This window comes from Sinocyclocheilus grahami, unplaced genomic scaffold (genome assembly GCF_001515645.1).
Source record: "Sinocyclocheilus grahami isolate Dianchi unplaced genomic scaffold, SAMN03320097.WGS_v1.1 scaffold183.1, whole genome shotgun sequence".
NCBI classification, from domain to species: Eukaryota; Metazoa; Chordata; class Actinopteri; order Cypriniformes; family Cyprinidae; genus Sinocyclocheilus; species Sinocyclocheilus grahami.
The window spans coordinates 809,821-824,479 of NW_015505362.1; the positions used below are offsets into that span (position 1 = coordinate 809,821).

Below are 14,659 nucleotides of genomic sequence, written 5' to 3' on the forward strand. Positions count from 1 at the left end.
GATACCGTGACGAGATTCTGAGGCCCATTGTTGTGCCATTCATCCATGACCATCACCTCATGTTGCAGCATGATAATGCACGGCCCCATGTTGCAAGGATCTGTAATCAATTCCCGGAAGCTGAAAACATCCCAGTTCTTGCATGGCCAGCATATTCACTGGACATGTCACCCATTGAGCATGTTTGGGATGCTCTGGATCGGCGTATACGACAGCGTGTTCCAGTTCCTGCCAATATCCAGCAACTTCACACAGCCATTGAAGAGGAGTGGACCAACATTCCACAGGCCACAATCAACAACCTGATCAACTCTATGCGAAGGAGATGTGTTGCACTGCGTGAGGCAAATGGTGGTCACACCAGATACTGACTGGTTTTCGGACCTCCCAATACAGTAAAACTGCACATTTTAGAGTGGCCTTTTATTGTGGCCAGCCTAAGGCACACCTGTGCAATAATCATGCTGTCTAATCATCATCTTGATATGCTATACCTGTGAGGTGGATGGTTTATCTCAGCAAAGGAGAAGTGCTCACTAACACAGAATTAGACATAAAAGTCTTAGATCTTTGAGTTCAGCTCATGATAAATGGGGGCAAAAACAAAAGTTTTGTGTTTATAATTTTGTTCAGTGATTATACCATAAGAAATCAGCAATAAATCTATATTTTTTAAGAGCTGGTATATGCTAATGTCATATGTGAGATTAATTATTGCTCAATGAGAATATTATCAAGTCAGGGAAGCCACCAGCACCCTAAGCATGAGAGCTACACTTCTGCACAGTGGTAACCTTTAAAACTTTTTTCAAATCTCCAAACATCTTCTAAATCTCCAAAATAACTCACCATTACATGAAAAATAACTCTAACAAGTAATTTTCTTTCATTAAAAACATCAATGATTAATATTAATATTAAAAGCAATATTAATGTGATCCCATGCAAAGCATGCTGGGAGCTATAAATTATTCAAGTAGTTCCAACACAAAATGAGAATTTTCTTTTTTAAATTTTTACAAATTTAAGTGGACTGAACATAATGGAAATACGTTACATAGAAAATGTTGCTCATGCTCATTTTAACCAAGTCATTTGAACAAGCATTGAAACTCTTTTTTTTTTTTGTGAATGTTGAGTGGACAAGCATCTTTTAGAAGTTTTAGTTCCATTTGGTGCTACTAGAAGACACCTTTAACTGGTTATAGAGATAAATGGGTAAATAAGCTGTAATATTTCATGTTCTCTGTAGGTGAACCCATCAGAGAATACCTGACCGGACCTCCAGGCCCACCTGGACCACCAGGAACTCCCGTATCAGGCTCTGAAGATTCTCTGGCTAAACGTGTTATTGAATACCTTCAAAGTGAGTGTGAAATGTGTGCTTAAGAGCTTTCTTTTTTGTTTTCAAATTTATTTTGGCATTTTATAAACAAATGTAACTTTCAACTAAAGTGCTTTATGAAACATGCTTTATTTGGTAAAATATATAAAGGGGAAGTCGTGGCCTAATGGTTAGAGAGTCGGACTTATAACCCAAAGGTTGCGAGTTTGAGTCTCAGGTTCGGCAGGAATTGTAGGTGGGGGGAGTGAATGTACAGCGCTCTCTTCCACCTTCAATACCACGACTGAGGTGCCCTTGACCAAGGCACTGAACCCCCAACTGCTCCCCATAAATGGCTGCCCACTGCTCCGGGTGTGTGTTCACGGGGTGTGTGTTCACTGCTGTGTGTGTGTGTGTGTGTGTGCGTGCACTTTGGATGGGATAAATGCAGAGCACAAATTCCTAGTATGGGTAACCATACTTGGCCACATGTCACGTCCCTTTCACTTCACTTATATAGGAGATGAGGTGAGGCAGTACCTGATTGGTCCTCCAGGGCCCCCAGGACCCCCAGGTGGATATGGTGTGCCAGGTGGATATGGCTTTAACGCTCAAGAAGTTGCTGGACGAGTGCTAAGACTGATGAACGGTAGGACCTGGATCGATATAATTTTTTAATGGTTTTGAAAGAAGTCTTTTATGCTTACCAAGTATGCATTTATTTGTTTAAAAAAGATACAGTAAAAAAAAAAAAACCCAGTATAACAGTAAAATACAGTAATATCATGTGATGCAAAGCTGAATTTTCTGCATCGTTACTTCGGTGTTACATGATCCTGCAGAAATCATTCTAATGTGCTGATTTGTGCTCAAGAAACAGTGGTCTATATGAAACTACCCCCAACTGCTCCCCATAAATGGCTGCCCACTGCTCCGGGTGTGTGTTCACGGGGTGTGTGTTCACTGCTGTGTGTGTGTGTGTGCGTGCACTTTGGATGGGATAAATGCAGAGCACAAATTCCTAGTATGGGTAACCATACTTGGCCACATGTCACGTCCCTTTCACTTCACTTATATAGGAGATGAGGTGAGGCAGTACCTGATTGGTCCTCCAGGGCCCCCAGGACCCCCAGGTGGATATGGTGTGCCAGGTGGATATGGCTTTAACGCTCAGGAAGTTGCTGGACGAGTGCTAAGACTGATGAACGGTAGGACCTGGATCGATATAATTTTTTAATGGTTTTGAAAGAAGTCTTTTATGCTTACCAAGTATGCATTTATTTGTTTAAAAAAGATACAGTAAAAAAAAAAAACCCAGTATAACAGTAAAATACAGTAATATCATGTGATGCAAAGCTGAATTTTCTGCATCGTTACTTCGGTGTTACATGATCCTGCAGAAATCATTCTAATGTGCTGATTTGTGCTCAAGAAACAGTGGTCTATATGAAACTGTTAAGATTTAAAGTTTGTTAACAGCAAGACTGAAACTTTCGGGATGTGGGGGACCAAATGTAATTAAGAATTGGCCATTGCAAAATAACACATCTGCTAACCACTGATGCTACTAGGCTAATTTGATATAGGAACGGCTTATATTAAAATGATTTTTGATATCCCTTTTGTATGAACTGTGTTGTTTAAGATTCTGGTTTCAGAGGTCTGCCAGGACCTCCCGGTCCCCCAGGACCTCAAGGAGCACCAGGAAGTGCCGGAGGACTAGTGTCTTACGCTGCTAACGAAAACCAACAGCAAATCCGCGCAGAGCCTCAGGAGTATATCAATAGTAAGAAGAGTGTTTTGCTAACTGTATTTCATCTCAAGTCTTGATCATTGGTGGCTTGTTTATCAGATTAGATTAATTGAGCTGAATAATTACATTACAGTCTTCTATAGAGCTGCTTTAGAGCTGTTTAATTTCATAATTGATATATTTTGCAACATCGACACTGTTACTGAACTGAATCAGAATGAAACTGACTTCCCTGGATAACGACACCATTGTTTCCTGTAGAGCTGCTTATAGCTGAATTCAACTTGTTTTGTAACTGTACATACTTATACAATTGAACTGATATAACCGTGACCTGAGCTGAATAATGACACTAGTGACTTTTTAGAGCTGCTTAAAAAGCATAATTTGAGTTGGTCTCATACGTTTGCATGATTGATTCTGTTATTTTCCTGTTTAATACTGTGAAGCTGCTTTGAAAAGATGTGTATTGTATAAAGTGCTGTATAAATAAATGTAACTTGACTTTTGCAGGGCACCCGAGCTCTGGTGAGAATTTGGATTACGCAGTTATCGCTAAACAGGTTTCCGATTACATTAAGTGTAAGTTATGCTACATGTGGCAGTCATTTAAATAGCCTCGAAAAGAACAAGATATGGGCAGAAACAGATGTAGGAATTCTTTGTTGAATCTTGTATGTTTGCATTTTTCCACAGCTCATGGCCTGTTACAAGGCCAAGATGGTTTGACAGGGATTCCAGGTCCACAAGGTCCAGCAGGATTCCCTGGGCCCCCTGGACATGATGGATTCCCTGGACTCCCTGGACCTCCAGGAATAAGTCGAGAATTTTCTTCCTCCAATATGACAGCGATCATGGACTACATCAGAGGCAAGATGGAACTTGTTAAAATTAAAAAAAAAATATGCATGGTTTTAATTACAATTGACTGTTTCTACAGAAAACCATGTGATTGGACCACCAGGTGTACCAGGGCAGAAAGGGGAGCCCGGATATCCTGGACCACCAGGACCGAAAGGTACATGTGATGTTCATGTCAGGGTCAGCAAAGCAAGCACACCTAGTTACCTTTAATATCTGTGTGAAGATACTAGGAAGTGACATGTCATGACTTAACAGTCCTGTTTACAAAGAGACAAATCCATACAAATTACATACAAATCAAAATTAGTATACTTTTATAGTAAGTAAAATGCCTTTTAGTATAATTGTAAAAATGTTCCCCCTTCAGATTGTGGACATGTATTTTGTCTTATTTTTATTAAGTACATGTAATAATAACTTTTATATTATTAGTAATATTTCAAGACGAGCACTTGCTGGACTGAAGCAACTTTTTTTTTTTTTTTTTAGAAAAAATGTTAAAATGTATCAAATATGATACATTAGTCTTTTGACGAAAGTTTATTTTTAATCTGTCAATCATCATTGTATTACGTTTTGATCCCTCACAATAAAAACTACAGAGCTTTGATCGTAAAACGAAGCATTTAAAATAATAGATACATAATTAAGGGATATAGAGTGACGATATGCATTTTATGAAATAGAAGTAGTCGGTTATAAAGTTCTCACTGATTTACATTACAAGCTATACCTGAATTTCATCATACTTTTTGTCCGTATAAACATCAGCAACAGCATAACTGCTCAAATCTCCTCTACCTCGTTTCATGTTTTTCTACAATGCATGCAGGTGACAGAGGATTCCAAGGTCAACCAGGCTTCCCAGGAATGAGAGGACAAAAGGGAGAGAAGGGTATGTATCAGTTTACAAAATACATGAATGATCATAACGTTTTTTTCATGATACTGTCAAAACAAGCCTTTATATTTCAAGACGAGCACTTGCTGGACTGAAGCAACTTTTTTTTTTTTTTTAGAAAAAACGTTAAAATGTATCAAATATGATACATTAGTCTTTTGACGAAAGTTTATTTTTAATCTGTCAATCATCATTGTATTACGTTTTGATCCCTCACAATAAAAACTACAGAGCTTTGATTGTAAAACGAAGCATTTAAAATAATAGATACATAATTAAGGGATATAGAGTGACGATATGCATTTTATGAAATAGAAGTAGTCGGTTATAAAGTTCTCACTGATTTACATTACAAGCTATACCTGAATTTCATCATACTTTTTGTCCGTATAAACATCAGCAACAGCATAACTGCTCAAATCTCCTCTACCTCGTTTCATGTTTTTCTACAATGCATGCAGGTGACAGAGGATTCCAAGGTCAACCAGGCTTCCCAGGAATGAGAGGACAAAAGGGAGAGAAGGGTATGTATCAGTTTACAAAATACATGAATGATCATAACGTTTTTTTCATGATACTGTCAAAACAAGCCTTTTTTCTCTACAGGTGAGGCTTCATATGTCACTCGCAGGAGGAGGAGGAGCAGTGCATTTAGCTAGTGTGCCTAAAGCAGCGAATGCTTTAAAAATGACATGTACATATTTAGTCTTTTCTGTTCTTTTTTTCTTACTTTAGATCAGTTTATTACAAAAAGCTAAATATATTCACATTGAATTAACAAGCATTACATGATCAAATTCACCTTTATGATGCCAGTTTTAAGAATTCTTGCATGAATGCAGAATGGGATTTAACAATCTGGGGATGTGCTTTTTGTCATTTGTGCTGTTAAAATGCTTTCATTAGACTCAAAAGTGGCTTGATCTTTTTTTTTTTTTAAGTTGTGGCTTACAAGATACTTACAGTAATGTTCATAAACCGAGACACTTGAATAGAGACCCAGATGACTGAACTATTCACCACAAATGTTTTAATTACAGCAGCTTCCTACAATCACAATGAGTTAATCTTAGACACAAACACAGTACATACAACTGTTATGCTGCTAACTTTACCTCACAAGTTGAAAAAGCTTAAAAAAAAAAAAATCAAGACAAACTCAGTCAAAATGCAAACAGGCATCATGAATACACGGAGTGTGCGACTACCTGCAGGAGATCGTAATGACAAGAACTGTGTGTTTTGACATTTCGGTCTTTTTTCACAGATTTTAAATGTTGTTTTGTTCAGTTTTTACAGACTACGGCACAAATGTAAATGCAGGAAACATTTTGAACTGTATGTTGACCGTTCAGATGAAAAGAAAACTATTACTACAAAAATGTGCTACAATATACAAGAATAAAAGAACACCTGACTGATTAAAGTACATCGGTTTACAGGGCACCTCATCCTCTAGACCAGTGGTTTTGGTGTCTCTCTTATCTTGGAGCAGGGGTGGCGAACGTCGGTCCTGGAGAGCCGCAGCCCTGCTGAGTTTTGCTTCAACCCTAATCAAACACACCTGAACAAGCTAATCAAGGTCTGAAGGGTTACTAGAAAGCTACAGGCAGGTGAGTTTTACTTAGGGTTGGAGCTGTACTCTGCAGGGCTGCGGCTCTCCAGGACCGGAGTTCGCCACCGCTGTCTTGGAGTCTTCACTAATGAGCTGATGATTTGAATCAGGTGTGTTTGAATAGGGAGACATCTAAAATGTGCAGTGTTGGGGGTTCTCCAGGATCAGGATTGGGAACCACTGCTCTAGACAATTTTACTGAAAGGTACACTAATGTATTGTAGAGATGTCTGGGTGAACTAAAACGCATGTAATCGTAAAACCATTTGTTTGTTTTTTTGGAGAATAAGTAGTATGGACAATATGAAGAGATTGAGCTCTCTTGCGTTGAAGTTCACAGATATAAATTGAGATGATTTAATTCGGCTACATGATCACACTGCATAGCAGTGCAAGCGCAAATGCACTTTAAACCACAGTGATGTCAGGATATTTGCATACAGTGTGATATACTAAAACAGCGCTGCCCAAACGTAGTCCTGGAGGGCCGGTGTCCTGCAGAGTTTAGCTCCAACTTGCCTCGACACACCTGCCAGGAAGCTTCTAGTATTCCTAGTAAGTCCTTGATTAGCTGCTTCAGGTGTGTTTAATTAGGGTTGGAGCTAAACTCTGCAGGACTCCGGCCCTCCAGGACTGAGTTTGGGCACCCCTGTGCTAAAACATCTCAAAGAACTGAATATTGCTGCTACTATTAATCCTATAGATCCATTTTATGATAAACAAAGCTCAAAAAAGTGATGCGAGATAACAAACAGTCAAATATATTTAAATATCAAAAAAATGATAAGGTTTTTACCTCTAAATCAGTGGTTCCCAACCCTGGTCCTGGAGGCACCCCAACACTGCACATTTTGCATGTCTCCTTGCCTGTTACAAGGCCAAGATGGTTTGACAGGGATTCCAGGTCCACAAGGTCCAGCAGGATTCCCTGGGCCCCCTGGACATGATGGATTCCCTGGACTCCCTGGACCTCCAGGAATAAGTCGAGAATTTTCTTCCTCCAATATGACAGCGATCATGGACTACATCAGAGGCAAGATGGAACTTGTTAAAATTAAAAAAAAAATATGCATGGTTTTAATTACAATTGACTGTTTCTACAGAAAACCATGTGATTGGACCACCAGGTGTACCAGGGCAGAAAGGGGAGCCCGGATATCCTGGACCACCAGGACCGAAAGGTACATGTGATGTTCATGTCAGGGTCAGCAAAGCAAGCACACCTAGTTACCTTTAATATCTGTGTGAAGATACTAGGAAGTGACATGTCATGACTTAACAGTCCTGTTTACAAAGAGACAAATCCATACAAATTACATACAAATCAAAATTAGTATACTTTTATAGTAAGTAAAATGCCTTTTAGTATAATTGTAAAAATGTTCCCCCTTCAGATTGTGGACATGTATTTTGTCTTATTTTTATTAAGTACATGTAATAATAACTTTTATATTATTAGTAATATTTCAAGACGAGCACTTGCTGGACTGAAGCAACTTTTTTTTTTTTTTTAGAAAAAACGTTAAAATGTATCAAATATGATACATTAGTCTTTTGACGAAAGTTTATTTTTAATCTGTCAATCATCATTGTATTACGTTTTGATCCCTCACAATAAAAACTACAGAGCTTTGATTGTAAAACGAAGCATTTAAAATAATAGATACATAATTAAGGGATATAGAGTGACGATATGCATTTTATGAAATAGAAGTAGTCGGTTATAAAGTTCTCACTGATTTACATTACAAGCTATACCTGAATTTCATCATACTTTTTGTCCGTATAAACATCAGCAACAGCATAACTGCTCAAATCTCCTCTACCTCGTTTCATGTTTTTCTACAATGCATGCAGGTGACAGAGGATTCCAAGGTCAACCAGGCTTCCCAGGAATGAGAGGACAAAAGGGAGAGAAGGGTATGTATCAGTTTACAAAATACATGAATGATCATAACGTTTTTTTCATGATACTGTCAAAACAAGCCTTTTTTCTCTACAGGTGAGGCTTCATATGTCACTCGCAGGAGGAGGAGGAGCAGTGCATTTAGCTAGTGTGCCTAAAGCAGCGAATGCTTTAAAAATGACATGTACATATTTAGTCTTTTCTGTTCTTTTTTTCTTACTTTAGATCAGTTTATTACAAAAAGCTAAATATATTCACATTGAATTAACAAGCATTACATGATCAAATTCACCTTTATGATGCCAGTTTTAAGAATTCTTGCATGAATGCAGAATGGGATTTAACAATCTGGGGATGTGCTTTTTGTCATTTGTGCTGTTAAAATGCTTTCATTAGACTCAAAAGTGGCTTGATCTTTTTTTTTTTTTAAGTTGTGGCTTACAAGATACTTACAGTAATGTTCATAAACCGAGACACTTGAATAGAGACCCAGATGACTGAACTATTCACCACAAATGTTTTAATTACAGCAGCTTCCTACAATCACAATGAGTTAATCTTAGACACAAACACAGTACATACAACTGTTATGCTGCTAACTTTACCTCACAAGTTGAAAAAGCTTAAAAAAAAAAAAATCAAGACAAACTCAGTCAAAATGCAAACAGGCATCATGAATACACGGAGTGTGCGACTACCTGCAGGAGATCGTAATGACAAGAACTGTGTGTTTTGACATTTCGGTCTTTTTTCACAGATTTTAAATGTTGTTTTGTTCAGTTTTTACAGACTACGGCACAAATGTAAATGCAGGAAACATTTTGAACTGTATGTTGACCGTTCAGATGAAAAGAAAACTATTACTACAAAAATGTGCTACAATATACAAGAATAAAAGAACACCTGACTGATTAAAGTACATCGGTTTACAGGGCACCTCATCCTCTAGACCAGTGGTTTTGGTGTCTCTCTTATCTTGGAGCAGGGGTGGCGAACGTCGGTCCTGGAGAGCCGCAGCCCTGCTGAGTTTTGCTTCAACCCTAATCAAACACACCTGAACAAGCTAATCAAGGTCTGAAGGGTTACTAGAAAGCTACAGGCAGGTGAGTTTTACTTAGGGTTGGAGCTGTACTCTGCAGGGCTGCGGCTCTCCAGGACCGGAGTTCGCCACCGCTGTCTTGGAGTCTTCACTAATGAGCTGATGATTTGAATCAGGTGTGTTTGAATAGGGAGACATCTAAAATGTGCAGTGTTGGGGGTTCTCCAGGATCAGGATTGGGAACCACTGCTCTAGACAATTTTACTGAAAGGTACACTAATGTATTGTAGAGATGTCTGGGTGAACTAAAACGCATGTAATCGTAAAACCATTTGTTTGTTTTTTTGGAGAATAAGTAGTATGGACAATATGAAGAGATTGAGCTCTCTTGCGTTGAAGTTCACAGATATAAATTGAGATGATTTAATTCGGCTACATGATCACACTGCATAGCAGTGCAAGCGCAAATGCACTTTAAACCACAGTGATGTCAGGATATTTGCATACAGTGTGATATACTAAAACAGCGCTGCCCAAACGTAGTCCTGGAGGGCCGGTGTCCTGCAGAGTTTAGCTCCAACTTGCCTCGACACACCTGCCAGGAAGCTTCCTAGTGAGTCCTTGATTAGCTGCGTCAGGTGTGTTTAATTAGGGTTGGAGCTAAACTCTGCAGGACTCCGGCCCTCCAGGACTGAGTTTGGGCACCCCTGTGCTAAAACATCTCAAAGAACTGAATATTGCTGCTACTATTAATCCTATAGATCCATTTTATGATAAACAAAGCTCAAAAAAGTGATGCGAGATAACAAACAGTCAAATATATTTAAATATCAAAAAAATGATAAGGTTTTTACCTCTAAATCAGTGGTTCCCAACCCTGGTCCTGGAGGCACACCAACACTGCACATTTTGCATGTCTCCTTAATCAAACACACCTGATTCAGGTCATCAGCTCATTAGTAGAGACTCCAAGATCTGAAACTGGTGTGTCAGAGAAAGGAGACATGCAAAATGTGCAGTGTTGGGGTGCCTCCAGGACCAGGGTTGGGAACCACTGCCTTTAAACATCATTTGATTTAAGAACATTTTATTACCATTCAGATTTTTTATTCTGATTTAGATTTAGTTAAATCATTCGCTTAGTTTAGTGCAAGCGAATTAGCCTGAAGTTGAACAGTCATTCCATGTACGCAGCTATAATCCTAAAAATATCACAGTAAACCACAACATTAAGACACTGAGACCACTGATTCAAAAAATAAATTAAAAAACGAAGATCAATTTAGTGGCATATAGAATCACATTATCTTTCATAAACCATTGCTGAAATGTTTAGGGAAACCACACTGAAAATCCACTTTTAAAGCTTAAATTAAAAAAACTAAAGCAAAAACTTCTCTGTATATTACTGGAACAACGAAGTCCCTCCTTCGTTCTGCCTGACATCAGCGATCAGAGGGAACAAGGCAGCTGAGGTTCAGTCCCAATGCAGTTTAGCATCTTTGTGCTTTTAGTGTGAACGTGTGTGTTAAAACCCGGTGGAGTGGACACTCGGGACGGGGTAGAACTTTGAGATCCGGCTCTGGGTGGAGGGGTTAAGGCATGCAGACTCCCCGCTCATTTTGAAGAACATTTCCTGTTCCTGTAGCTTACGCGCAAACTCTTCCTCAAGGGCCTGCACGCAGAGGTTTCAAGTTCTTAGTAAATGCACTAATTAAACCTTCTTAACATGATTGAAATGTTGAATAGTAAAGGTGCACTCAGTTATGTTTTGTTGGACTGACACCTAGTGGTGTGGATGAAGCATTACATAACATCTTTTCATAGTCCATCATTATAGATTAATTCTGTGTGTGAAAGTTTTGTAATAGGGCGTTTACCAAGAAAACAAAATGTATAATAATTCAACCATTCAGAACTGTGACTAAGGTTAAGCACTAGTGTTAATAACAGTAAGTGGTACCTTCTTGCGGGGCCTGAGTTTCTCTCTCCAGTCCTTGAGCTCTGCGCTGTGCTCCTCATCCAGCTCCTTCAGCTTCTGAGTCTCATGCTCGATCAACAGATGGCACTTCTCATTCTAAAACACACAGAAGACTCTATCACTTTTGCTTTTATAAAAACAATGTACGGTGTGTCTCTGCTATGTGTGTACCTGCAGCTGCTGTAGTTCTCCGACGTTGGCGTCGCACTGCATCTGCAGGTCTCTCATCTGAGTCTCATGTTTCTGGTGTTGATGGTGACGCTCGTTCTTTTGTCTCTTCTCCTCCTGTGCTGCAAACTGTTCATTGGCCACGCAAATATACAATATTTACTACACAAACAAAAACATACCGACTACAAGAAGAAAATAATCTGTGCAATACGTTTAAATTATTTAGGAATGCACTATATATAATATGGTCCAATATTAGATATTTCAATTGGAAACCGGCAATATTGGATATATAAAAGTGCTATCAAAACATTTTGCAATATTGACTGATATATATCCAATATCTACGGATACCAATTAATTAAAATCTCTAACAGTATCCGATAACACTATGGCAATATTACAAATTTTAATTAATCGGTACCCATTGGCTGGGTATATCAGCCAATATTGGGTATTTAATTAAGCATGTTTATTTCCCTTACAGCATAATAATTAAATAAAAAAAATAAAAAAATTAATTGATTGCGATTCGACAGAAGCTGCGATTGTCATGCGTATCTTTCAGTGAAGCACGGTTCTGTGATCAGCAGTAAATCTCCATCCACAGGCCAGAGGACGCTCTCGCGCTGAAACTCCAAATACGCCCCGCAGAAGAAACCCAGCTGATTACAGAACTGGCATTACTATCAAAATGCGCATGACAATCATATTCGATTAATCGTGCAGCCCTAGTAGAGCTAATTATCCTATTAAAGGAATAGGTCACCATAAAATCTACATAATACATAATTTATAATAACAGCTCCTCCAGTGAAAAAGCCCATTAAAATACACACTGACGTGTTTGTTTAAAACAGTTTTGGATAGTTTTTGCTTATAAACGGTGCTTGATCAGGTGCATATTTCTCTCCTGATTCAGACAAGGAGACTTTTTCACTGGAGAAAGCAATATTATCGATAAAGTACTTGTATTTTAGCGAAGGCTTGAATTCAAAAATGTCATAATAATGGATGTGTTATATGTAAACATGCAGCTTTTCGCTTCACAAGACTTTAATTGATGGACTGGAGTGGTGTGGATTACTGTGATGTTTTTATCAGCTGTTTGGACACTCATTCTGACGGCACCCATTCACTGCAGAGCATCCATTGGTAAACAAGTGATGCTACATTTCTCTAAATCTGTTCCGATGAAGAAACAAACTCATCTACATCTCGGATGGCCTGAGGGTGAGTATTTTCAGCGAATTGTAATTTTTAGGTGAACGATTCCTTTAATCCTTCAGTCTGAACCCGATATGACCTCTGACCTGTTTGACTCTCTCACGTTCCAGTTCCGGCGTGACCCCTGTGGTCGTGATGCGCAGACTCTTTTTGAACATGGCCATGCGTGTCTTTGCATCACTGCGCTGGATCTTAGGCAGTCTGGTCCTCTCCTGTGTCTGTTTGTTCTTCATCTCCTCTACCAGACGCTGGTTATACCTATGCATCTGCTCCATTTCCTGTACAGAAACACATTTAGAGTGAAAACAAATTCACACCAATAGCCGCTAGAAGAGCATAAGACTGATCTGGGAAGTAACCTTCTCGTGTCTTTTAAGCAGCTGGTGTCGTTGCATGAAGTACTGGTCTTTCAACTGCTGTTTGTGCAACTGGTGTTTTTCCTGTAGGTGGCGCTCTTCCAGCTCCCACATAGCGGCTTCTCGGGCTGCAAGAATCCGAAAGAACCGATTTTAGGCATCAAAACATAACATACAATATGAAAAATGGATATTCCTTTAAACAGTGGTTTATATTTTCTCTCTAATACCCAGGAAATAAAATATTTGAATAAATATAAAAGGCTGATGCCCAAAATACATCAAAGTCAACAAAAAACTGGTTTAGCCCATGTTTGCATAGAGAGGTGTGTAAAACAAATGTGCAAACCAGAACAAACAAATGCAATTTTAGTTCTATATATCACCTTCTGAACATCAGACACAATAGGCTTTGGGCATCTGAGATTTCGAGTAGGAATTACATTCGACTTTGTTTGAAATACAGTAGGAGCCTCTATAAAAAAACCTGAGGAGGTCATATGGAGCAGATGCCATGGTAATGCATTTAACAGCAGGATCAGATCAGACCAGACCAGACTGCTAAAGGCCACATGACAAGCATTACCCACTAAAGCCCTGTCTGAATAGTCCAAACTGCTAACGCTGCAGAAGCTGTAAATGAAGAGTTGGGAAGAATGGGAAGGAGACTAGTGCTAATATTGACCTCTGAGGAGCTGCTGCTTGTTGTTGAGACAGTCTCTCTCAATAGTGGCCAGCTCATGTTTGTGCTGCTGAATGATCTTCTTCAGAGCGCTGTCCAGATCCTGCTGCTGCTTCTGAAGAAACTCCTGCTCCTATAAACACACACACATACATAACTTTAAAAACAACAAAACACATTCATTTTGGAAGGATAGGCCGTATTTCTGAAAAAAAAAAAAAAAATGTGAGAACTAAAGCAAAACAGAAAAAGTTAAGTGAACCATTTTAGTCTTTAGGTTTTAGACCAATGGCTCGACTTTAACTGTTAATCACTATTCATTCCTCTAAACAGGCCTATATTTAAAATAAAAGCTGCTTTGTCATAAAAAAAAAATCTTGAAGAATATGGAGCTCATACACGAGGAAAAAAAAAATGACAGGCCCAAACTGAATTTTTTTTTTGCAATTTGGTGCTAATGTTGGTACTCATACACTGAACAAAATTATAAACGCAACACTTTTGTTTTTGCCCCCATTTTTCATGAGCTTAACTCAAAGATCTAAGACTTTTTCTATGTACACATAAGTCCTATTTCTCTCAAATATTGTTCACAAATCTGTCTAAATCCGTGTTAGTGAGCACTTCTCCTTTGCCGAGATAATCCATCCACCTCACAGGTGTGGCATATCAAGATGCTGATTAGACAGCATGATTATTGCACAGGTGTGCCTTAGGCTGGCCACAATAAAAGGCCACTCTAAAATGTGCAGTTTTATTGTATTGGGGGTACGGGGGGGTCCGAAACCCAGTCAGTATCTGGTGTGACCACCATTTGCCTCACGCAGTGCAACACATCTC

At 38.9% G+C, this 14,659-nt stretch overlaps 2 protein-coding genes across 2 annotated transcripts in view; one reads left to right on the top strand and one right to left on the bottom strand.

Annotated features, from left to right (window-relative positions):
• Positions 1–8,512, top strand: part of LOC107594448 (collagen alpha-1(XVII) chain-like) — a 22,015-nt gene extending 13,503 nt beyond the window's left edge. Inside the window, exons 44-52 of the mRNA XM_016284502.1 lie at positions 1,253–1,366; positions 1,845–1,973; positions 2,970–3,110; positions 3,591–3,659; positions 3,774–3,896; positions 7,380–7,490; positions 7,561–7,638; positions 8,315–8,377; positions 8,460–8,512. Of these exons, the coding sequence (XP_016139988.1) occupies positions 1,253–1,366; positions 1,845–1,973; positions 2,970–3,110; positions 3,591–3,659; positions 3,774–3,896; positions 7,380–7,490; positions 7,561–7,638; positions 8,315–8,377; positions 8,460–8,512 (881 nt within the window). The remainder of the gene's footprint in view (positions 1–1,252; positions 1,367–1,844; positions 1,974–2,969; positions 3,111–3,590; positions 3,660–3,773; positions 3,897–7,379; positions 7,491–7,560; positions 7,639–8,314; positions 8,378–8,459) is intronic.
• Positions 8,513–10,467: 1,955 nt separating this feature from the next.
• The window catches only part of LOC107594449 (serine/threonine-protein kinase 10-like), a 24,743-nt gene continuing 20,551 nt past the window's right edge, over positions 10,468–14,659 (bottom strand). Inside the window, exons 15-20 of the mRNA XM_016284504.1 lie at positions 13,823–13,952; positions 13,141–13,265; positions 12,868–13,059; positions 11,555–11,680; positions 11,366–11,479; positions 10,468–11,077 (exon numbers count right to left, since the gene is read on the bottom strand). Coding sequence (XP_016139990.1) covers positions 10,931–11,077; positions 11,366–11,479; positions 11,555–11,680; positions 12,868–13,059; positions 13,141–13,265; positions 13,823–13,952 — 834 coding nt within the window. The 3' untranslated portion in view covers positions 10,468–10,930. The remainder of the gene's footprint in view (positions 11,078–11,365; positions 11,480–11,554; positions 11,681–12,867; positions 13,060–13,140; positions 13,266–13,822; positions 13,953–14,659) is intronic.